The following is a 24,696-nucleotide window of genomic DNA, read 5'->3' on the forward strand; positions in this document are numbered from 1 at the left end:
TCAGAGAATAAAAAAAGAGACATGTGTGAAATGGACCAGAATCACAGAGATCAAGACACCCCATCAGCCTCGGCTGAGACAAAGCAAAGAATCTTCAACTTGGCAGCTAAGACAAAGGAGACAGAGTTGGAGGCGCACAGAAGACAGACTGGGCAGTGGTCAGCTGGTGCATGTGGGCAGAATGGACTCAGGAAACAATGGGCTTTATTGAAACTGAGTATTATCAGACTTTCTCCCACCCCACTCTCCTCAGATAACCTCCCCCTCCCTACCCCCACCCTAAGGCTCAAGATCCATGGCACAGACTCTGGACAGAGACCAAGGGTCATGAATTGGCATATATATGGGGTAGGGGGAGGAGGGCGGCAGGAGAAGAGGAGGGTTGGGTTCGGCCAGGCTCAGCCATTGAGACAGAATCCTGCACCTTCTCCCACCATCAGCACAAAGAGAGGAACACCAGCACAAGGTTCCCCTCTAACCTCAAGAGTAACTGAAACCCCCACTGACAGAAAGTTCCAGAAAAGGAAGCTCTGGGAAGTAGGGGCCGGTCCCTCCTTGGGAGGGACAAAGAGAAGCCTGACCACCAGGAAGTGATGTTGACCCAGTCAGGTGCCCCAGTCCTACAGTCAATGGGAAGAGGTAGCCCCGGATGATGGGTTTGGAAGGTGGCCTCCCGCCTCCTCCATAGACAATGATGCCATCCCTGATGCAGGGAAGGGGTGAGTCACCATCCAGCAATCTAGGTGACTTTGCAGAGGATGGAGAGGAGCTTCCACACTGCCTCCTCCTCCCCCCTCCCCCCAACAAGTGGAAGGGGGGGTAACATCAACCCATCTCTGGTGCCCATCCCACCAGCCTCCTCTAAATCAGGGGGCCTCACTAGGCCAGTGCTGCCATCTGGCTGACTTCATGAAGGGGGGGCACAGGACATAGGAGACAGGACCTCTTGTGAGGGAAGAGTTGGGGAGGTGGGAAGCTGGCCTGAAGAGCACCTTGGGGTCTAATTTCCAATCTTTTCCTCAAGCCTTCAGATCTTAAATTTAAATTTAAAGTTAAAAGGGATCTTTGAGACCAGGCTGTCTCCTTATTTCAGAGGATGAAAGAAAGGGGAGAGACTGGAGGAGATGAGAGGCCTGGGGCTGCTACAAGAATGTCACATCATCCTGACACTGTCCCCAGTACCAGTGGGCCCCATAGCCGAGGCCAGACGTGGCATCATCAGAGACCTCTTCTCCAGGAGCCTTTTGCCCAGATCTGGCCCCTGTCGCCACATAGGCCTCTGTCCAGGGCTTCTCCTCTAAGGGAGGAGACTTTGCCCAGGTCATGCCTGGCAAAGGATGCTGGGTGCTAGCCTCAGAGAGCCCCTCATCATCAGGCTCAGCCCCCGAGGCCAGGGTGTCCAGGTAGCTGCCGATGGAGACGCTGTCCAGCCGGTCCACTGCTGCACCTGTGGTGGTGGTAGGGGTGGGATCCGGTAGGCTCTCCCAGCTACCCCTGTGGGAGCAGACTCCTGGGCTGCCACCTGTCAAGCTGTACTGGCTGCTGGTGAGGCTGCTGCAGCGGCTAGCCAAGGCTCCTCGTTCCTCCAGCAGCCAGCGGACCGCCTCAATGCCCTCATTCACCGTGACAAGCTGCTGCAGGATCTTCACATCGATGGCTCGCAGGTAAGCCTGGAGAGGGAGGGAAAGAGAGGAAGAGGGCTGTAGACTGAGTCCAGGCAGCTAGGTGGTGCAGTGGTCCTGGAGTCAGGAGGACCTGAGTTCAAATTTGACCTCAGACACTTATTACCTAGCTGTGTGGCCTTGGATAAATCACTTAACCCCATTGCCTTGCAAAAACCAAAAAAAAAAAAAAAAAAATGTAGTGAAAGCTACCCCATAGGGCAGGTCTGGAGTCAGAATCACAAGTTGAGAGGTCTGAGCTATATGCTAGTTGTGCAACCTTTGAACAAGTCACTTCCCCGTTCTCCCCCCCAACCCAAGACTCAGTTTCCTCATCTCCAACTAGATAGTCCTAGTTCCCTACGACCTGACATTTCATGAATCTAATCATAGAAGCACAGCCACTGAGAGAGAGAAGGCATGTGGCACTGAGTCCAATGTAAACATCAGCCCCTATAGGTGGTCAGCCAGGCTCTTCCTGGGCACCCCTACATTAGGGAAGCTCACCACCAAAAGCCACTTCTAAAGGCAACCACTATGGGAGAATTCTCGAGATCAGTCACTTTGGGACAGTTCTTCCTACCATCCTGCCTCAGATGGCCTACTTGGGACATTCCTCCATGGGATCTAGGGTCAGTCAGGGTCAAGTAGATCTTTGTTTCATTGGACAACCCTCTATATATTTGAAGACAGCTCTCCTAACAATATCACACAAATGGCTAATGCTGGTTTGAAAGGATGGATAAAGAAGTGCCCCATCCTGCTCTTGGCAGACCCTCCAAATGCCAATATCAGCAGCTAAAACAGGTCACTCTGCATCAGGCCAGTGCATCCGAGAAGCTAGGGAAGCTTTAGTATCTATCCACTAGGTAAAGGTTGGATGTGGGGAGTTCAAAATATTTATTGCAGCAATTTTTTTATTTGTTTTTTTTGCAAAGCAATGGGGTAAAATGACTTGCCCAAGGTCACACACTTAGGCAATTTTAAGTGTCTAAGGCCAGATTTGAACTCAGGTCCTCCTGTCTCCAAGGCAGATGTTCTATCCATTTACACCACCTAGCTGCCCCAGCAGCAATTTTTGTGATGGCAAAGACTTGGAAATTGAGGGAATGTCTGTCAATTGGGCAATAGTTTATGGAGTACTATTATTCTGTAAGAAATCTTGAGTGACTGGACTTTAGAAAAACCTGGAAAGACTTGCAAGAACTTGCTGAGTGAAGTGAGTAGAACCAGGAAAACATTGTATACAGTAACAGTAATATTGGGAGATGATCAGCTATGATGGATGTAGTTCCTCTCAGCAATTCAATGATAAGGACAATCCTGAGAGACCTGCTATGGAAAATGCCATCCACATCTTGAGAAAAAACTACAGAGTCTGAATGCAGATCAAAGAATCTTATGTTCACTTTTTAAGACTTCTTTTATGTTTTTCCTTTGTTTCTTATGATTGTTTCCCCCTTAGTTTTACTCCCTCGTTCACAACATATCCAATATGGAAATAGGTTAAGCATGGTGATACATGTACAACCAAATCCGATTGTTCACTGCCATAGGGACGGAAGGTGTTAGTAGAAAAACATGAAACTCAAAAGCTTGCAAAAGGATAAATGTTGAAAATTATCTTTGCATGTAATTGGGAAAAACATTTTTAAAAAACAAAAAGGTTGGATGTGTGGCCAGGGAAAGGCAGAGGGAGGAAGATAGAGATGGACCTGGGCACCAGAAGTCATGATAACCTCATGAAGAGGATTGGGATATGTGTGAGGGGCAAAGGCCAGGAGCCTGTGGTTCTCCGAGTGGGATCTCAGCTCTCTGGACAGAGGTGGGGAGAGGTCCTCAAGTTTCATCAGGGGTAGGGCGATAGGAATATTGGACACCTGCGGAAGATACTGCCAGGGCCTGGGCATCTTTGAGGGAGAGCTGGAGAGTGATGGCCTGTGGGTTAGAAGCTTCAAGGAGGTCCCAGAAGAGTCTGTCATTCACAACAGGATGGGTGATGCCCAAGGCGGGCTGGATAGGAGGAGGTGCTTTGATGTGACCATTCTCCTGGTACCCCTAAGACTAGGGTTTTGTCAAGGGTTAAGTGGGGAGGAAATGACTACAGAGAAGTAACCTTTGTGATGCCCCAAGGGCCTTGGGCATGACTCTGAGACTGTCAGGGCAGTTTCAAGATCAATTCAATTGAACCAACTTCTCTAGTAGTCCTTCCTGTCTATTTGGGAACCCTAGACTCGCAAGGGCAGCCAGGGTGGTCAAGCTATGAAGACAATATTGACAAGATTTCAGATAGCTTAGAAGGGACTTCCTTGGTCCCAAAGGGGAACTGGCTGACAAGGAACACAAATGAGTTCCCCCTCACCAGAGTTTCCAAGTCTTGACAGGACCAGTAGAAAAGGAATTCTGGTGTAGGGACAGAGTGGCACAGTGGATAGAATACTGGCCTTGGAGTTAAGAGGACTCGAGTTCAAATCCTGCTCAGAAATTTGATATTTATTAGCTATGTGACCCTGGACAAGTCACTTAACTCTGATTACTTTGCTTTGCAAAAAAAATCAGCAAAAACCAATACTTCATTGAACTTCATTGGACTTGAGTCTCCACAGGGGATCCTACAACAACCATGTTTCTTGAATTCTGGACCAGCCAGCTGCCAAGGTTCTGCCTGAAAAGGTGAGGTGAAAGAGAACACTTGTTTTGGGGGGGTTTCTTGGCAGATACTGGAGTAGTTTGCTGTTTCCTTCTCCAGCTCATTTTACAGATGAGGAAACTGAGGCACATAAGCTTACTTGCCCAGAGTCATGCAACTAGGAAGTACCTGAGGTCAGATCTGAACTCACATCTATTAGATGAGTGCTCCCTTTCCACTGTTCCCAACTGCTAGAGAAAGAACACAGCCCCTATAGATTTCTAAGAACCAAACAACAGCCCCTGCAGCCCCAAGAAGAAGGAACCTGAACCAGAGAATAGGTATGATCTGTATAGATGTGGGGGATGGAGAGTGAGAGTGACATCACTGTCCGGGCCCCAAAGGAAAAGGCAGGGAACTCTATGCTTCCGGGCGCCCAGCCTTCCCCCTTTCTTTTTCCCTCATCCGCTACCCAGAGGCATTTGGGGATTCTCAGAGAATGTGGAAGCCTGGAATGTCCAAGCTCAGAGGAACCTTGTAAATCACCTAGGCTGATCCCATCATTTTACAGAGAAGGAAATTGAGACCCTGAGGAGGGAAAGGTTACTCAGCTTGGAAGGGGCAGAGCTAGGACAGCCAGCTGCCTGGGCTAGTATAGATCCAGGGGCTCTGGTTACCAAGGCGACAGCAACCCGAGTGGGAGGACTGCTGGAAGGGGAAGGGAGAGAAATGCTCCGGCCCACCATGGGCCCACTCAGGCAACAATGCTCATACTCATCTGGGGGTGGTCAGGAAGACAGGAAAAGACTGGGGCTTTGGCATGAGGAGGACCCGGTGCCAGCCCATCTTGCATGGGACAGCTGGGTTGGCAGATGGAGACATGAAGGGCAGAGCCAGACTCTTCCCACACACAGATTTCGGAGAGGTAAATAGGGAACCTTAAAGGGCCAGTGCCCCAAAATCACAAAGTCTCCAAGCCGGTATGTCAAACCATCCAGGCTCCTTGGCCAGGAGGAAACTGCGACCTGGAGAGAGGGGAACTGCCCATACCCACAGCCAGGCAGGGACAGAGCAGGCATTAAAATGTGGGCCCTCTGCCATCCACTTCACAGTTTACGGCATAGCAGACTAATTCCCCAGGGGAAAGGAGATGATTATATGAGACTGGACATCAGGATGCCTGGGTCTCACTGTCAGCTGGGGCCCTAAAAAGCTAGTTTGGGAATTTTAGGAGAAACTAAAGGAGAGCTCTAGGAGAAACAGCTTCCCACTGCACTCCTCATCCGACCAGCAGCTTCCTCATGGGAGAAGAAAATTCAAATTGCGAAAATACTCCTTAAAAAAAGAGAAAAAAGAACATACTCCTTCCTCCAACAGTACTCTTCTGGAGGATCTGAACCCTCCGTTTTAGCTGAAAGAAGAAGTGTTCATGGTGAAGAAAGAGCTTAGGACACGCATTTCTAGGCCTCACATTTCAGACAATTCCTGCCACCGTTGGGCCTCGGTTTGCCCATCTGTAAAGCGGGCTCTTAGGGGGCTGAGCGGGGGAGTGCTTCACAAACTTTTTGATAGAAATGGGGATTAGAGCTTTCATTAAAGCCCCGTGGAGAACCCAGTCTTCCTGCCCTTGGCCTTGGGCAGCAGACCCCCTGGTCTATGGGCTGGAGGGGAGGAGAGGAGACTGGGTGGCCTGTGCCCGCTGCCCGCTGCCCGCTCTCACCCCAGATCGGGTCAGGCGGCCCCCGGGGCACCCACAGCCACCGGGGGGCAGCAGAAGCCGTCACCTCACTGCTCCCCCAGCTCCAGAGTGGGGGGCTGAGGCGGGAGGGCTGGACAAGTCCAAGGTCACGGAGCAGGCCCGGGCCGCTGCCCCCGAGCCCCCCGGCCCCGCCAGCACCGGAGTGGGGTGCGACAGACGGGGGGGGGGGCTTCTAGGGGCGGGGGCCTGCGGAGGGGGCGCGGGGTGAGAAGAGGCGGCGGGAGGCGCCCCAGCACCCCGCTGGCCCCTCGGGCCGGCTCGGAAGGTCCTGTCGGGGGTGGGCGCTGCGGCCCGGGGCGGGGGGCCGGGGTGTGGCCAAGGCCCCCGACACTGTGACCTTTGATCGGGAAGGGGGGCCCTGGGGAGGGGCTGAGCCCGACCCTGCCCGGGCTGGGGGGCCGGCGCTTTCCTTCACCCCTCCGCGGGGAGACCCCGGCGGGGGCGGGGGCCGCTTACCAGCTCCACCTTGAGCGCCGTGACCTTGTCTCCCAGGCCCGGGCCCCGGGCGTCGGGCGGCCCCCGGGGAGGGGGCGGCGCGGCCGCGGAGCCTCCGTCACCCCGCCAGCTGCGCAGCAGCCCCGCGGGGGTCTTGCGGCCCACCTTGCCCTCCACGTCCCGCAGGTCGGGCGCCCAGCACTCCGGGGGCCCCTCCATGCGGGGGCGGGAGGACGCCCCGCTGCCCGGCCCCTGCCCCCGGGGCCGGGCCGCCCGCCGCCCCGCGACCACCCTGCCTGGGCCCCGGAGGCCGCGCGGCGCAGCTCGGGTCGTCCGGGCCGGGCGGGGCGGGGCCTGAGCGAACCCCGCCCCTCCCCGCCCCCAGCAGCCCAACCCGCGGAGCCTAGGGCGGGGCCGGATGAAGCTCCGCCCCCAGCTGCTGCCGGGCGGGGCGGGGTGGAGGCGGGGCCGGATGAAGCTCCGCCCCCCAGCTACTGCTGCTGGCCGGGGCGGGGCCTCAACGAACCCCGCCCCTCCCCGCCCCCAGCAGCCCAACCCGCGGAGCCTGGGGGCGGGGCCGGATGAAGCTCCGCCTCCCCGGCTGCCGGCGGGCGGGGCGGGGCTCAGGCCTCCCCTGCGCAGCCCCGACCCCCGCAGCCCGGGTTCGAGCCTCCGGCCTCTGGGCTTCCTGCTTGAGGGCCCGCGGCTCGGCTTCCGGGTGACCTTGTGATCGCCATTTTACAGTCGGAGACACTCGTCCAGGGCCACACAGCCGCGTCTGAGGCCGCATTTGAACTCGGGTCCTCCCGCCTCCAGGGCCGCGGCTCTATGCGCCGCGCCGCACTCCTAAGCCCTTCCCCTCGGACCCGCTCCCTTCTCTCCCGCCCCCTCTAGTCTCGGCCCCCAGCTCCGGCCCGCCCCCGGGCCGCTCGGTTGCCATGGAGACCAACGGCGCCGCCGCCCTCCCGGCCTGCTCCGGGGCTCCTCCCCCGCCCGGCCGCCCCGAGGCCCCGCCCCCCCGCCCTCTGACCCGGCGGAGACCGGAAGCGACGAGCCGGGGCGGGGCGGGGCGGCGCCGAGAGGCGGCATGGAGGAGGCGCCTGCCCGGGCCGGGCCGCCGCTGCCGCCGCTAATGCCGGCCCCGAGCCCGCGGCGCCGCGGCGCCCCCTGACGGCCGTGAGTGCGCGGGGCGGGGGGCGGAGGCCGGGCGGCGCTGGGGGGCGGGAGGGACTGGGGGGCCTCGCCGACGGGGGTGCTCGCGGGGCCCGGCCGCAGCCGCCGTCCAGCCCCCCCCCCCGTGTCCCAGGTGCCATGACAGGGGCCCCCGGGCCGCCCCAGTGAGGAGCCGGGCATGGAGGAGCGGCAGGCCGGCGGGAAGCCCTTCGGGGCCCGGGCGAAGCGGGGCCGCTGCCCGGCCTGGAAGTACCGGCTGAGCCACCAGCGCCTGCTGCGGCGCCTCTGCCAGGTGGGGCCCCGCCGCCCCCAGCCCCGGCCCCGGGGCCCCCAGCCCCCCCGCCTCGGCCCCCCCCAGCCCCCCTCCTCACGTGCCCCCCGGCCCCCCTCCTCACGGGGGCCCCCCCCACGTGCCCCCCGGCCCCCCTCCTCACGGGGCCCCCAGCCCCCCTCCTCACGGGCCCCCCCAGCCCCCGCCTCGGGACCCCGCTGCCGCCCCCACACGGGCCCAGTGGGGACCCGGTGCTCACGGGGCTCCCCATGCCCGGCCCCTGGGGGCTCCCCAGGAAAACCATATGGGGGAGACTGTCTACCAGGCCCAGTCCCGGCCCCCAGACCTTGGGAGGTCTCCGTGTGGCCCCCGGGGGGCTCCCTGCAAGACTAGCACCCACGGGCCACGCCAGCCCCCGCCTGCCCTCTCCGCAGACAGGGGCCGTGTTGTTCCTGCTGGTGACCGTCCTGGTCAACATCAAGCTGATCCTGGACACGCGGCGAGGGATCGGCGAGGATGGCGAGGACCTGGAGGCAGAGCAGGACTACGGTTTGAGGGGACGGCCGGGTGGGGGGATGGGGGGCCCTGGGCCAGAGGGGCCTGACCAGCCTTGTCTCGTCCCCTAGAAGAGATCCTGCAGCACCAGGAGCCCCCCAGGAGGGGCGCCTCCGGCCCCCACAGGGTGCTGGACGTTGAAGTTTACTCCAGTCGGAGCAAAGTGTACGTAGCTGTGGATGGCACCACGGTGAGTGGGGGTCTCTTCTTGTGCCCCTCCAGGTCCTAGGCTGGGGCCAGCGGATCCTTCCCAGAAAGGTCACCTGGCTGCTGGGAAATAGATCCAGGTCAGACCCTGGTCCTGGGGAGTCCAAGAGGGCCGGGTCCTGGGGGTGTCCCCAGTCTGGTTGAGGAAGCCTCTAAAAACCAGTGAAGTCACCTTGTTAGCAGCTGCAGGAGGAGGAAGGGGAGCCTCGGGGCAGACCTTCCCAGAGGGCTGGGTGGCAGGGGCTGCTGGTAGCCTCAAGGAATGAAGGGCCAGGGGGTCATTCCTGCAGCACTTTGGGGGGGGCTAGATGGGGAGAAGGTCCTAGGCCCAGTGAAGAAGAGGACAAGATAGCCCCAGGAAAGCCTGGGAGTCAGTTCTGACCACTGGCTTCATAACTCCAAGCAAGGCCTTTCCTGCTGGGAACCTCAGTTTCTTCCTCTAAGGAGGGAAGGTTGAACAAGAGGTGGTGCTATGGTCATTACCAAGGACTGAGACAGAAGGAAGAGAAGGAAGCTTATTCCAGGAATAGAACGTGGCCTGGCAAAGACCCAGGCAGGGGAGTGGAGTGTCCCATCTGGGGGCAGCCGAGAAGCCTCTTTGGAGGGAACTTGGAGTCTTGGGGGGGGGGGGCTGGAGGGGGAGAGTAGTACTGGGCCAGGTCTGCGAAGGTGGTCCGGAGCCGAGATCTCAGCAACAGGAACTTCAGGCAGCAGGGAGCCACAGAAGCTTCTTGAGCAAGAGAGTGAGGTGGCCACGGACTCTCCAGGGAGAAGATTGCTTTGGTAGCTGGGAGGATGGAAATGATCAGCGTTGGGGGGAGACAGCAGAAGCTGGCAGACAATGAGGAGGCTGTTGCAGTAGTCCAGGGAAGGGGGCAGCAAGATTGGAGAAGAGGGCACAGAGGGGAGGGGGGCTTCACAGATGGAACTATTGAGCCACTGTGTCCTGCCTGGGGCTGTCTCTGAGATTGAGAACCCTCAGGAGGGAAATGGGAGCAACCCCACTGTCTGGCCCAGCTAAGCAAACTTTAGAGAAGTCTGGTGGTATCTGTAGTGCTCCTCACCCATGATCCCCCACCTCTGGAAGGGAGGGAAGGGGGAGGCAGGTGCTTTGTCCCAGCCTGGCTGTCCTAACTGGCCCCGCCTGGTGTTCAATTTACCTGATTACGTTTGAGGGGTCCTGCAGACCCACTCTGCATCAGTCCCAATGAGTCACCTCACGCTTCTCTGCATCCATCTTTGCTTTTTTTGTTACATTTATCTGCCAAGGCAAGGTGGGAGCAGATAGTGAGCTCAGCTGCTCAGAGTCTGGGTTCCAGTTGTGACTCTGCTCCTTCTTAGCTGTGTGACCCTGGCCAAGTCTTGCTCTTCATCTTCACTGGCCCTTGGGGCCTTGGCATTCAGCAGCAGCAGGACTCCCTGTCTAGATACTTCTAATGCTTAGTCAGCAGAGGGTCCTTGTGGAGCTCCCTGGCTTCAGAGGACAGTGATGCCCGGCAAGGTGGTGAAGTAATAAAGGGCATAGACCTGGGGGCAGAAGAACTGGATTCAGATCCTGACTCTTATGCAGCTTGCTTCAGTCTTTTTGGACTTAGTTTCTCCCTTTGTAAAGTAAGGAAGGCAGACTGGATGACCCCTGAGGTCCTTCAGCCTCAGCCACCTCTGCCTGGTTCTTCTCATTGGTTTCTACCCCCAGGTCCTGGAAGATGAGGCTCGGGAGCAGGGAAGAGGCATCCATGTCATTGTTCTCAACCAGGCCACGGTGAGTCCTGGGTCCCGCTGGGGGGGTGGGAGGCCCTGGAGCTGGGTGCTCTACTCTCTTATCCTCTAATCCCTCAGGGCCACGTGATGGCAAAGCGAGTATTTGATACCTACTCCCCCCATGAAGATGAGGCCATGGTTCTCTTCCTCAACATGGTGGCCCCTGGCCGGGTGATCATCTGTACTGTCAAGGTCAGTGTGATGACCCTGCCCTTGGTCCTCGTGGTCCCAGACCTCTGCTAGGCTGGGAGCAGGGAAGGGGTCAGGATCAGGTTAACTCTGAAGGTTCGGAATTCCTGGCTGACCCAATCTGACCCCTAGGACGAGGGCTCGTTCCACCTCAAGGATACCGCCAAGGCCCTCCTTCGAAGCCTGGGCAGCCAAGCAGGGCCAGTGCTGGGCTGGCGGGACACTTGGGCCTTTGTTGGCCGGAAAGGAGGTAAGGCAGCAGCTCCTACTATACCTCACCCACCCACCCAAAGGACCAGCTGGGGCCTTAGCTGAGAGCTGGGGCAATTAAGGCTATGAGAAGCATTGGGGTGGCCTGAAACAGGGCAAGGGACCAGGGGTAGGGGGACCAACCAGGAAGGAGGGTCCAGGATGTCTGGGTCCAAGAGCTGGGCCCCAGGCCACATTCCTTGCTCCCACCAGGTGCTGTCCTTGGCGAGAAACACTCCAAATCACCTACTTTGTCTTCTTGGGGGGAGCCCATCCTACTGAAGACAGATGTCCCATTGAGCTCTGCTGAAGGTGGGACCTAAGGGGGCCAGCTGGGCTTGGGCCAAGAGTGGGGTGTTGGAAGCTGGGGCCTAGGAGATGGAAGAGGATGATGGGGAATGATTTTGTCTAGAGGGCTGTTGGGGGCCTGAGGGTCAGGAGCGTTACCCGTGTCCACGACATTTTGGACATGAACCCCAAGGGGTAGTAGGACTGGGAAGGGGGTTGGGACCTGGAGGTAGAGAGAGGCTCTGACCTGAGGAATGGGAAGAGGAGGTGGGGAGGGTCCAGGCTAAATCCCTTCTGTGTACCCCCTCCCAGAGGCAGAGTGTCACTGGGCAGACACTGAGCTGAACCGTCGTCGAAAGCGCTTCTGCAGCAAAGTGGAGGGTTATGGGAGCGTGTGCAGCTGTGGGGACCCCACCCCCATTGAGTTCAACCCTGACCCGGTGAGTGAGCAGAGAATTTGGACTGGGCTGAGCCTTGTGACAGGAGCAAGGGCTGGGGGGAGTATCTCAGGAGATGGAGTCTGAACCAAATCTTGCTGTTCAGGGAGGAAGTTGGGGGTGGAGTGGGGGAACACAGATAGGCCAGGGCCAGAGAAACACACCAAGTCCAACAAGGCCAGAGGAAAACAAGTGCCAGACATGGGGTCTATGGAGATTTGAGTGTGGGTCTGGGCCCTTCCTGCTGTGGACTTCCCCTTCGACACTGCAGATCTCACCCTGTTTATGCCTGCCCAACCTAGGCTGCTCTTGCCCAGGCCCTCCCCAGAGCCTTCCAGGGGCCTCTTCACAAGGAGATCCGCCTTGATTTCTCCAGTTTCTACATACTCCCACCTGGTTTGGGCACTGTCATCACTTCTGTGTTGGCTAGCTATCCCTTTGTGTGATACTTGTAGAGTCCGCTATGGTGACCACGGGTGAAGAAGTAGGGAATTGGTTCTAGAGAGTCACAAGAAGCCCAGTGACTTGGAATTATGGGTATTATAATTATGCCCATCTTACAGAAATGGAAACTGAGGCCTATAAGGGCAAAGTGACTTGTCAGGGGTCACATAGCCAGAGTCGGGGTTTAAAATCAGGTCTTCTAGACTCCGGGTCCTACATTGTAGCTGCTAGACCATACTCTGACTTTCGAAAAGTGTTAACTGTGTTTCCCCTCACCTCTGAGATAAGACTAGTTCACCCTAGGACCTGAGACACATCCAAGGTTCACATGAGACTCCCTGAGGCCTTTCCCTCAGGAAGGAGAGACTCAGTGGGAGTCGAATTCTATCCTTTCTTTGCTCCCAACCCCCCAGCTTCCCAACAACAAGGTTGCTGATGTGCCTGTGGCAGTCATTGCAGGGAACCGGCCTAACTACCTGTACAGGTGAGCCCTGGGTAAGGAGATGGGTCCACCATTAACCTCACCCTGATACAGGAAAGCCCAGGGTGATGTTATGGCCCTTCTTAACTATATAGGTGAATTCTGGGAGGGGAATGGGCCCACCTACCTGTATACCTAAGCCCAGAGTGAGAGAATGACCTATCTTACCTGGATAGGTTAAGCCTAGGAAGGGAGATGAGACTCACCTGCTGCCTGTACAAGTGAGTCTTAGGAAAGAAGCTAGACTTACCTACCTATACAGCTGAGCTCAGATTGAGGCGATGACTCTCCTTAACTATACAGGTGACTCCTGGAAGGGAAATTGGCCCACCTATCTGTATACTTGAGAGCAGAGTGAAGGAATGTCCTGCTTTACCAGTACAGGTTAAGCCTAGGGAAGGGAGACAGCTCAGGGTGAGGTCATGGCTCACTTTACCTATATAAATAAAACCTTAGGAAGATGAGTCCGTTTACCTGTATAGATGAGCCTAGGGAAGGGAGATGAGGCCCACCTGTCTATAAAGGGGAGCCTAGAGGGAGGGAGATTGCTCACATTATTGTACAGGTGAATCCTGGGAGGGATCAGGCCTATCTATTAGTACAGGTGATCTAGAAATATGTTGGGTGGAGCCTTGATATCTGCTTCCCATATACCTGGTTCCCCTAGGATGCTGCGGTCTCTCCTTTCTGCTCAGGGTGTGAACCCCCACATGATAACGGTCTTCATCGACGGCTACTATGAGGTAGGTCCTAGGGTGGAGCCAATTATCTGACACCACCACCCTGCCCCCCCCCCCCAGCAGCCTGTCCTGGTCAGAGAGGCTGCTCTTTATTAGCTGTGTGACCTTGGACAAGTCATATTCCCAATGGTAAAAGAGAATAGCTTCTCTTCAGTGGTCCTTCCCATAGGCATCTGGGACCTTGCAGCTCAGCCCTGACCCCTTCTCTTCTGGAGACTGGACTGGCCATGTCGCCGGCACCAGAAACAGTCCAACCCTCTTTCCTTACCTTGTAGAAAGATGCTAGGTGTGGAAGCTTAGAATCCCAGCTTTCAGATTCAGGTTCTCTGTCTATAAAATGGGCATTTTCTCTCCTGGCACTATTGGAGAGCCCTGGAATTCATGAGAGGCAGGAGCTGGGTCCTGGAGTTGCATTGTCCTCATCCCCCTGAGAAGATGGACCCAGACACCTATACAGCTGACAGGTCCACAGCTGCCTTTGGCTTGGCACTGGCGACACAGTGCCTACCCTCAAAGAACATGAGGCAGGGAAGGCAGGGGAGACAGCAAGCATGCACATATATGTAGAGGCCAGATTGTCTTAGAAGGAGGCAGTGGCAGCTCCTGCAGGAGGAAGAGCTCAGAGCCATGGAAACCAGGGATTCAGAGAGGAAGGGGCATTTCAGACAGGGCAAAGACCACGAGATGGGAGATGGGGTACCTTGTATGAGGAATAATGAGAAGGCCAGTTTGACTGGACTGCTGATTGGGAAGAAGGGAGTAATAAGTGGCCAGACTCAGGAAAGGGCATTGTTGTTTGATCCCAGAGGCCATAGGGAGCTACTCGAATTTACTAAGGGGGGGGCAGGCGACCCTTTGCTTCAGAAAAATCACTTTGATGGCAGAGTGGAGGATGGACCAGATTGGGAGAGCAGGAAGATCTCCTCAGTAGCTGGACAATGGTCCAATTGTAAGGTTGATTAGCACCAGAGTGGAGGCATATTGGAGATGTTGGGAATGTCAAGGATGACACCAAGGTTTAGGCCCTGGAGGACTAAGAGGAGGGTGGTGCCCTGGGCAGTAAGAGGGACATTGTGAAGAGGAGAGGAATTTGGAATTAGCCCCACATTTGCTTGCTTGGAAGCCTCATCACCCAAGTGATTCATTGGGAGCTTCTGGTCCACTCAGACCCCCAGATCCATCTCGAAACAGAGGCTGGGGGCAGCTAGGTGGTGCAGTGGTTAGAGCACCAGCCCTGGAGTCAGGAGGACCTGAGTTCAAATCCAGCCTCAGACAATTAATAATTACCTAGCTGTGGGTCATTGGGCAAGTCACTTAACCCCATTGCCTCACAAAAACAAAACAAGAGGCTATCTGTCTAAGCCTTCCCTTGTACTTATGAAGCTAATTTTTATTTTGAATCAAGTATAAGATTTGACATTTATCCCCAGTGAATTTCATCCTGTTCAGTTCAGTGCAATGTTCTAGAGTGTGACGGGTTCCTACCTGTTTGGTGCCATGATCCTGGGGTGGGGGGGTGCGCAGTCTGAAGCAAAACCTCTAGACCTTATTGTCAGATCCATGTTGTTAAATACATGAGATAACTGCATACCCTTAGAAAGGAAACCAATTCTATTGGAATATAGTTTTCACAATAGCGTTTTTTTTAAAAAGCTCATGACCCCTAGATTAAGAACCCGTGCTCTAGCCTGTTAAGGTCCTTTTGGATCCTGATTCTGATGCCTGGAGCATCTCCCCTGTCCCTCCCAGCCTGGGTCATCTTTAAGTTTGAGAATCAGATCAGAGCTCCTTGCACTTGTAACCAAGTCATCGATAGATCATTGAGCCACAGGGCCCAGCACCAACCTTAGAGAATCCACCTCAACTGACATAGAACACCCCCCCCCCCCCCCCCCCGCCCTGTGACCACTCCTAGGGGTGTAGTCGGTTCCAAATGAATCTAATTTCAGTCAACTTTTCTCAGTAGGGAACTGCAAAGTTTCTTGAGTACAGGAGTGACCTGGGCAGAAGGTTGCTATAGGAAGATTATTTTTGACTTTTGGGTAGAGAACAGGGTAGGAGGTGGAGGAGAGGGGAGACTCAATTAGGAATCCTTTGCAGCTGTGTGAATGAGTGTTAATGAGAGGAAGTGTCTGTGGGTGTGGGGACCTCCTATTGAAAATGGGAAATGTGGATGTTAAATGAGTAAGACTTGATATTGTGTGGGACCCAAGGGAGAAGGGAGGGAAGATGCTCCTGAGGCTGTATTGGAGGTTGGAGATGTCAGAGGAATGGATGTCCATCCCTTTGGAGAGCTCCAGTTTCTGTCAGTTTAGAGTCCTTGGGTCTGGGATGATTGAAGTTAGATTAGAGGCAAGGGTCCAGGGATGGGAAGTCTTCTCAGCAGAGTGCCTGTGGTCTCTCCCCCACCAGGAGCCCATGGATGTGGTTGCCCTGTTTGGTTTGAAGGGGATCCAGCATACCCCCATCAGTATCAAGAATGCCCGAGTATCCCAGGTATGACTTGAGAAAGGAGTGTAGTGGGGGGCAGGGGTAGAGGAGTCCAGGTTTTCCCTCATATACTTCTCCCCTTCCTCTTTCTCCAGCACTACAAGGCCAGTCTCACCGCCACCTTCAACCTCTACCCTGTGAGTATGGGCAGTTCCCAGGAAGGGAGGGGAGGATCCCCCTGGATTCCTGGTTCATCAGACCTGAGGGTGCTGGGGAACTAGAGACAATGGGGCTGCTTGTTGCCTGGGGCCAGGATGGGGCCCCTAACACCTGGTGAGTAGGGCAAGGGAATGGCTCATTGCATCTCCTTTCTTGTCTTCAGGAGGCAAAGTTTGCTGTGGTTCTTGAAGAAGACTTGGACATTGCTGTTGATTTCTTCAGGTAAGGGCTTAGGGGTTTCTGGACATGGCCCTGATGGACTGACCTGGCATGGAACCTGCCTCCTCAGGTTAGCGTGGAGCCTTAGGATAGGGCCAGGACAGGATGAAGTCTTGGGCATAGTTCCAACTGCTTTAGGAGGGAGGAGAGCAAGCTGTGGTGGGCAAGGAAGGAAGGCTTCCTGGGCCCCAGGAGGGAGGAGAGGACCTGAGCTGCCCCCTGGAAGTGTGCCCAGCCAGCCCTCCATTCCTCTCTCTCCCTTCTGTATTGGTCCAAGCTAGGGGCTGGGCTAGGCCATACTGGTCCATCTCCTGCCCAGAGCCCAGGCCTCCCAGATGAGGGCATCTCAGGTGGGGAAAGAGGCTAGGCTGGAGACAGGGCAGAACCTCTGAGGCTCAGACCTCCTTCCCTCCATCCCCTACAGCTTCCTCAGTCAGTCCATCCACCTGCTGGAGGAAGATGAGTCTGTCTACTGTATCTCTGCTTGGAATGATCAGGTGGGGCCCAGCCTAGGTAGAGGATTGGGGGGAAAAGGGGGCACCAGGGGAAGACTTGATATCTTGGGGAGGGACTGACAGTCTGGCCTGGCCCCCAGGGCTATGAGCACACGGCCGAAGACCCAGCTCTGCTGTATCGGGTAGAGACCATGCCCGGCCTGGGCTGGGTGCTCAGGAAATCCCTCTACAAGGATGAACTAGAGCCACGCTGGCCTACACCAGAGAAGGTGAGCTCCCTGCTCTGAGTAATCTGGTCCTCCAGCCTGTTGCTGCCCAGCTCTCTTCCCTGCCACTCAGATGGCCACATCTATCGCCATGCCCCCTGCCTTGGTGCTTTCCCCATTGTGCCTCAGCTTCCTCACTGTACCTCAGTTTCTCTACAACACCTCTCTGGGCAGGGATGGGCTGGGTGCTAGGAAGGGGCAAGGATGAGTTATGACTTGGTGCTTTCCCTGCCAGCTCTGGGACTGGGACATGTGGATGCGGATGCCCGAGCAACGCCGAGGCCGCGAGTGCATCATCCCTGATGTTTCCCGATCTTACCACTTTGGAATCGTGGGCCTCAACATGAATGGCTATTTCCATGTGAGTGAAACGTGCACTTGTCCTCACAACCCCGAGTCAACCTGGGCTGGGAGTGCTGTGGCCTTGCACAGTGATGACCTGTCTCTTTGTTAGGGGCTGAAAGGAAAATGAGAGAAAGAGGAGGACTCAGTGGTGGATGCCTTTTCGAAGAGATGGAAGGATCAAGGGAGGGTTTTCAGTGTGGGGGAGACATGGGCATGCCCCAGCTCTGTCTTCCTTCCACCCTCCATGGTTTTTGTCCCACCCACCCCAGTTAGGCATCCCTTGCCTTCAGTCTTTTTCCCATCTCATTCAAGAAGTCCTTGGCATCCTTCCTCAACCTGAGCTTCCTGAGGGCTTTCATGCTGTGAGATTCAGTTCTTTTTTCTTTTTCTACAGATTTACTGAGCCTTGTTTTTCACCTAATAGTCATTTCCAGACAGAAGGTTCCACACCCCATTCAAGCCTGACCTCAACTGGGCCTCAGTTTTCTATTTGTCCTCCACCTTCTGTCCTTCCAGCTTCCATAGAGAAATGAGTTGGTCATTGAGTGCTCTCTGCCTTCCTTTAAATTTTTATTTTTATTTATTTATTTATTTATTTTTGCAAGGCAGATGGGGTTAAGTGGCTTGCCCAAGGCCACACAGCTAGGTGATTATTAAGTGTCTGAGCCCAGATTTGAACCCAGGTACTCCTGACTCCAGGGCCAGTGCTTTTATCCACTGTGCCACCTAGCCGCCACCCCCCCCCACCTTCCTAAGGCTCCCGTCAGCTTAGCTCTTACCTTTTCTTGGCACAATCATTTTGCCTCTTCTCTCTTGAGCTAATTTTAGGGTGTGAGATCTTATACAATCTTTGTTTGTCTGGACATGCTTTTAAACCATCTCCCCCACAATCTCAGGCCTTTGTCAGACTCTACTGGGTTTTCCTCTCATTTTCCCTTGTTTCTTCTTTTGGCTGTGATCAGATCCAGAGCAGGGACTCCCACCCACATTTCTTCCATCTTTTGGAAGACACATCTCAAATCAACTGGGTTTGTACAGAGACATCCAAAACTGCTTTATCACTAGCTTTCTTCTTGGGATTGTCTCCTAGGAATTGCCGGACCTTGTTTCTGCCAACCTTTTTTCCATAGAGTCCCAGATTTGGCAGATCTATTAGGAGTAGGGAGAGCCACTGTTTCCACCCTTCCCCTCTTAACAAACTGGCTCCTGGTGTGAGGGGAATGGCCGCCAATGCAGCAGCAGAGGGCCATCCATGGCTTGGGCCTCCAAGGAAACTTTGTGGTGCTTCTCAGCAGCTGGTCGAAGCTACGACAGATGCCAGGGCAATTGTCATGTAACAAGGGGTGGTTGGGTAGTGGCTAGCAGAGTCAGTGACTGCCCCATCCTACCCATGGGACCATGAACTAGCCACAACCAGGGCTTGAGTTATAGCAGCTGATCAGGGCTCCATTGGACAATAGGCAGTTACCCTTCACAGAGGATGTTTCAAACAGCAGCTGGTCTGAATATCTTGGCCTCTCATCACATACACCCTTGGTGGGGTGTGGCTCTAGTGGTGAAACAGCTGCCCCACTTCCTCCTCAGTAGCTGCAACTGCTGCCCCTGGGTCACTGGTGGCTGCTCAGCAGACTGACCATGACAGTGGTCCTACACAAGAGCCTTCTACAGTTTGTGGGTGAAAAGGCTTAAGAAGAGTGAGTGTTTCATAGTCCTTTTCAGGGAAGAGCTGAATGATGTCCACTCTGTGATGGGCAAAGGGATGCACTGGCTGTCCATTGGCCCTGTTGCTGCTCCCCCAGCACCTGGCTCTATGCCTTGCTTCTGAACCCTCCAGACCTCAGGGTCTTACTCCTCACCTAGCTACTGCATTCCAAGGATCACCCGGCCTTTCTTTTTATTTTTTCTTAAATTAAAACAAGATTTATCTTTGTTTTTTAAAAATATATCATCTCGGGGAGGCTAGGTGGTGCAGTGGATAAAGCACCAGCCCTGGAGTCAGGAGTACCTGGGTTCAAATCTGGTCTCAGACACTTAATAATCACCTAGCTGTGTGGCCTTGGGCAAGCTACTTAACCCCATTTGCCTTGCAAAAACCTAAACATATATATATATATGTATATATACATATATATGTATATATATATATATATATATATATATATATATATATATATATATATATATTAAGCTTTCCCTCAGTATTCCTACTTCCTTCCCTCTTCTTCTCAGAGAGCCATCCCATAGAGCAAATAATATTTTTAAAGAAGAGGAAGAAAAAAGAGCCAGCAAAACTGATCACATAGATTGTGAAGTTTTTTAATATTTTAATACATGATCAATTTTCATGGCACTGATATGCTCCTTTTTTTATCTCCATTCAGTTTTCTCCAAAGGTCTATAATGTCTGAATTTTCTAAAATTCTCCTTAATTTCTTCAACTCCTTGATTTATCTTATTTTATGATTAGATTTATTTAATTCTGAGAGGGGAGAGTTGAGGTTTCCCACAAGGATAGTTTTACTGTCTATTTCTTCCTATAATTCTTTTAACTTTTAGGAACTTGGATGATTTGCCATTGATATTTCTTCATTGTCTGTGCTATCTTTTAGCAATGATTGTACATTAAAAAGTCTATACATATGGACATCCTGTGACCATGAACCTTCTGCCTCTGCAGAGAGGTATGAGGTGAGGGTGTCTTTGGAGCCAGGATTGTTCTGTGGCTGTTGTCATTGCCCACATTGTTTTCTTGGCTCCCTGACTTCCACACATTTTTCTCTGCTCTCACCTTTAATTTGAAAAGAACACAGGAGAGTTCAGGTGCAGGGTAAACAGGATGATCTGGTGGTGTGGTACATGACTATATTTGTTTCCTGGTTCTTAGTATATGGTAAAAGTTTGAGAAATGCTCCCTCTTTCATTCCCCTCCCTCTTCTCTTTGAGACCATCTTTGACCCAGACAGATCTACTTTTACTAGCCTTGGGTAGGTGAACTCTGTCCCTGGGCCAGGACCCAGAAATTCAGGACTTTAAGCTGTGACCCAGAAATCCCAATGCCATTCTCAGACATCATATTTTGGGGCAACTAGCTGTTCATAAAGTTGGAAGTCTTTGTGGGCAGTAGTGAGGGTTTAGGTCCTCCATGGTTCCCATGTGAATCTGGAATAGTGAAATTTTCACAGGCCTTAAGGTCTATGGGTGAGGGGGTGAGGGGAGGAGCCTTGAACTTGTTTAGGATCACCCTGCCCTCCTTCCTAAAATCCCTCCCCCCACACCTGTTTCTTCTGCTTCTAACCCTTCCTGGCCACTTCTAGTTGATCCAAATGCTCCTTCCTTGGAGTGCAAGAAGCAGCTTCCTCCCAAGATAGTCTAAGCCCTTCCTTCCTCCTCCCTCTAGGAAGAACCTCAGGCTTCCTTCTTGATCAGCCCTGGGTGTTCTCTGAGTCCCATTCTTCTAGACTCTGGCCTCCTGACATGGACTTGCCTGCCTTCCTCCTCTGCTTTTTATAAGACCCCTTTATTTGAGAGACTGTTTCTGTTTTATCAAGGAATTCTTCCTTTCTCCATTCCCTCTGGTAACCAAGAGAATAGAGAGAAATTCTTTTCCTCTGGGATAGGGACCAAACCGCTCAAGCATCATTGTGATTTGTCACCAGCAGAAACAGTTATAGAATGTGCTCTTTCTAAGAAGTCTTCTCTGTCCCAGATCCCTGCTGGAAGCAAGATCCTCCCTCCTTTGCTAGCCTCCTAGGTAGCTCTGCTGGCTGGTTCCATCTCCCCTTCCCCTGATGGGGGAAGCATTATCCAATGTGGCTGTCCCCCACTACTCACTTTCTCAGCTGTCTTTGAGTAGAGTTGGGTACACATCCAGTGATTCTTCCATTACCTCAAGGTCCCCAAGGTGGCTCTTTCAGGGGGAAGGGAAAAGTTGCTTGGAAACCCACCAGTGGGGGACAGTTCATTCTATTCCTGACCTTTGTCCCACAGGAGGCCTACTTTAAGAAGCACAAATTCAATACCGTCCCCAGCGTCCAGCTCCGGAATGTGGACAGGTGGGGACTGGGATGTGGTGGGGGAGGGGGGAGTTCATCCTTCTGTTCCTGGGAATTGGGTTTTCCCTCACTCTTGTCTAAGCCTCCTGATCCTCTAAATAGTCCAGTGTGGTCCCTCACCATGTTGTCTCCCACCCTCTAGCCTAAAGAAGGATGCTTATGAGGTAGAGGTCCTTCGACTGCTCAGGTATGACCCCTGGGGGTTTGGGGGTGGGAAGGGAAGGGGGGTATGAACTGGGAGGGGGAGGAGGAGGGGCCAGGACTCGGCCCTGATCTTCACTCTGCTCCCCAGTGAGGCTGAGGTCCTAGACCACAGCAAGGATCCTTGTGAGGACTCGTTCGTGCCAGATACCGAGGGCCGCACATATGTGGCCTTCATTCGCATGGAACAGGACAATGACTTCACCACGTGGACCCAGCTTGCCAAGGTGCCCACTCATGTGGCCTCCCCAGCTGTCCCTTGGACCTTCCTGTCTCCCCCAGATTAGTTTCCTAAGACATTCCCTCCCAGGCTGGAAGAAGACAGGGCTAGGGTTCATGTGGGCAGGGGTGCAGTAGCCTCTCATCCAAACTCTCTCTACCCTCCTTCCCTGCACCCCCCCTCCAGTGCCTGCACATCTGGGACCTGGATGTCCGAGGCAACCACCGGGGCCTATGGAGACTCTTCCGAAAGAAGAATCACTTTCTGGTGGTTGGTGTCCCGGCCTCCCCGTACTCGTGAGTAGTTCTTGACCCTATACCCTGACACCTTAGAGTCTTCAGTCCAGAGAAGGTTCATCAGTCAGGAGCACAGGTTGTCATAGTATCTGCCTTAAATATTAGAAGGGTCAGGAGGAGGGTCTAGGTTGAGGAGAGGCCCAGGAGCACAGAGGGATAGGTGCAAAGGTAGATGGAGTCTGGGACTTCCAGAAGAGCACCCTAACAGCAGGACTTGGGAGTTGCCCCAGTATGGCCTGCCCTACCTGCCATGATGAGTTCCCTATCTTTATCTCAAGGCAGAGGCTTGATGGGAGAAGGGAATTTTATTACCACATGGCTTGGATCTAGATTCAGTTATGAGGCCTCTCTGAGTCCTGTCTATCTCCTCTCTTCCCTAAGGGTGAAGAAGCCACCATCAGTGACCCCCATCTTCCTGGAGCCACCAGCAAAGGAGGAGGGTGGGGGACCTGCAGGAGCCATGGAGCAGACGTGAGGGGCTCCCTGCTAGGCTCACCCTCCTGGAAGCCTCTCCTGAGGACTGGAACCCCATCTGCTTCTAACCCAAGACTGTTTACTAACTCCCCAGGGAGGGGGAAGCGAGGAAATGCTCCAGTAGTCCTGGCCCCAAGTCCCACCCCTAGCTGGAGGGTGGGTTGTTATTTATTTACTTCCTGGGGGTTCTCCAAGGAGGTGGCTCTGGGGGGTTAAGATGTCATGCAGCAGAGGAAACTTCCTTCCACAGCTGTGCCCTCCCACTTGGGGCCATGGAATTGGAGCCAGGGCTAGGCCTTATGGGAGGTGTGTGGGGTGCAGAGTCTTAACTTATTTATTGAATGTCCCAGGATACATCCTCCTTTCTTTCTTCCCTTTCCCCAGCTGAGGCTGTTGGGGAAACTGAGGCAGCAGTGAAGGAAAGAATGGGGGGGATTCTGCTTATCCCTGTGAGACTTGTGTCTGGGCAGGTTGCTACCCTCTGCTGAGGGTGGAGAGGTCCTTAGCTCTCGGCTCATACTCAGGAACTGACCTCCCTGAATGGATACAGATAGCCTCTGCTCTGGGGCCACAAGCCTGGTGTCCAGTTGGATAAACTGATCATTGATTGATTAAAAAAGAAGAAAACAGCTGTGTGTGTATGTGTGTGCATCCCCTTTGTGTGTCTGCTTGGCTGGGAGCCATGGAAAGGAGGTGAATGACCAGTTTCTCACCGAGAAAAGAGCTGCCTAAATGGGCTCCTGTGGGCATCTGAAGCCTGACACCATCTGTTAATGGGATCATAGGCAGTGCAAGGGACCTCAGGGGCTCACTTGGTTCAGTCCCCTCCTTTTTCAAGTGAAGAAACTGAGTCAAAGAGTATTATGGAACCAAAACTTCAACCTAGGGTCCCAATCCAGCTTTAACCACTGAGCTACAATATAAACAGCTGAGGGGAGTGGAGACCTTCCTGAGCTCAACAATCGGGGGGCCTTTCACTTAGCAAGGAACAAACTCCCACTGGGTGATTTTGAACCCCACTGCCCATCCCCCACCACCCAGTTCCTTATTCCTGTGCCCTTCAACCCCATCCACCCAAAGTCCCAACCAGCTTCTTCCACTGTGCCCACAGGAACATATGCTCCAGGGGCAACAAACTTGCTTTTATTTTATTTTATTTTATTTTATTTTATTTTATTTTATTTTATTTTATTTTTGCTATTTTTATTTATTTTTCAGTTACATGCAAAGAGTTTTCAACATTCATTCTTTTGCAAGCTTTTGAGTTCCACATTTTTCTCCCATCTTCCTTTCCCTCCTCCCTCCCCATGGCAACAAACCAGCTAGTAAAAGTTGTACACATACAATTGTGTTGAACATATTCCTTATTAGTCATGTTGGGAAAAAGACTAAAACTGAGGGGAAAAGTTCATGAGAAAGAAAAACAAAACAAGTTTTTAAAAGTGAACAATAGTGGGCTTTGCTGCATTTGGACTCCTTAGTTTCATCTCTGGATGTGGATGGCATTGTCCATAACCGGCCTCTCAGGGATGTTAGCTGTCTGAACTGCTGGGAGGAGCTGCAACCATTATAGGTGAGCATCTCACAGTGTTGCTGTTGACGGGTACACTGTTCTCTTGGTTCTGCTCCCTTTGCTCAGCATCAGTTCATTCAAGTTTCCATGCTTCTCTAAAGTCCAGTCATTCATTCATGATTTCTTACAGATTAATAGTACTCCCTAACCTCCATATACCATAACTTGTTCAATCATTCCCCAGTTGATGGATATTTTAGAGTATTTCACGTAATTTCCCAAATATGTCTAGTGGTTATCCATAGCTTTACAATGTCTCCTCTCTTGTCCTTTTTAATTAATTTTTGCTTTTGCTTTGTCTGAGATCAGAATTGTTAGCCCTGCTTTTTTTTTTTTACTTCTCTGAAGCATCATATATTCTGCTCCAGCCTTTTACCTTTACCCTATGTGCATCTCTCTGCTTCAAATGTTTCTTGTAAACCATGTCTAAGGATTCTGGTTTTTCATCCTCTCTAAACTTGCTTTCATCTTAAATCTTTTCCTGTCCCACTCCTGAGCTCTAATCCCTCTTACTCCTGTATTATGGCTTCCCCAGCTCCTTTTGTAGGGCTAACTGTGCTCCTTGCCCCCCCCCCCCCATTGCTAACTCCATCACTCCTCAGTAACTTTCTCTTTGAGTGTACTGATCACACACCTCTAGGATACACCCCTGTCTTTTTGGGGAGGC

General features: G+C 53.4%; 2 protein-coding genes across 2 annotated transcripts; one reads left to right on the top strand and one right to left on the bottom strand.

The window, feature by feature from the left end:
• On the bottom strand, positions 1-7,506 carry LURAP1 (leucine rich adaptor protein 1). The gene is made up of 2 exons (XM_074221537.1): positions 6,506-7,506; positions 1-1,670 (listed from the first exon to the last, which is right to left on the bottom strand). The coding sequence occupies exons 1-2, from the start codon at positions 6,701-6,703 to the stop codon at positions 1,143-1,145; spliced, it is 726 nt and encodes a 241-aa protein (XP_074077638.1). The 5' UTR covers positions 6,704-7,506; the 3' UTR covers positions 1-1,142.
• Positions 7,029-22,541, top strand: POMGNT1 (protein O-linked mannose N-acetylglucosaminyltransferase 1 (beta 1,2-)). The gene is made up of 22 exons (XM_074221536.1): positions 7,029-7,660; positions 7,791-7,949; positions 8,363-8,477; positions 8,555-8,673; positions 10,387-10,452; positions 10,530-10,643; positions 10,773-10,890; positions 11,103-11,201; positions 11,490-11,617; positions 12,472-12,542; positions 13,207-13,282; positions 15,692-15,775; positions 15,865-15,906; positions 16,092-16,150; positions 16,572-16,644; positions 16,743-16,871; positions 17,104-17,229; positions 21,201-21,265; positions 21,408-21,452; positions 21,558-21,693; positions 21,873-21,982; positions 22,364-22,541. Exons 2-22 carry the CDS (start codon positions 7,836-7,838, stop codon positions 22,455-22,457), a joined length of 1,983 nt encoding a protein of 660 aa, XP_074077637.1. The 5' UTR covers positions 7,029-7,660; positions 7,791-7,835; the 3' UTR covers positions 22,458-22,541.
• The last annotated feature ends 2,155 nt before the right edge of the window (positions 22,542-24,696 follow it).

Source organism: Macrotis lagotis, chromosome 2, assembly GCF_037893015.1.
Source record: "Macrotis lagotis isolate mMagLag1 chromosome 2, bilby.v1.9.chrom.fasta, whole genome shotgun sequence".
NCBI classification, from domain to species: domain Eukaryota; kingdom Metazoa; phylum Chordata; class Mammalia; order Peramelemorphia; family Peramelidae; genus Macrotis; species Macrotis lagotis.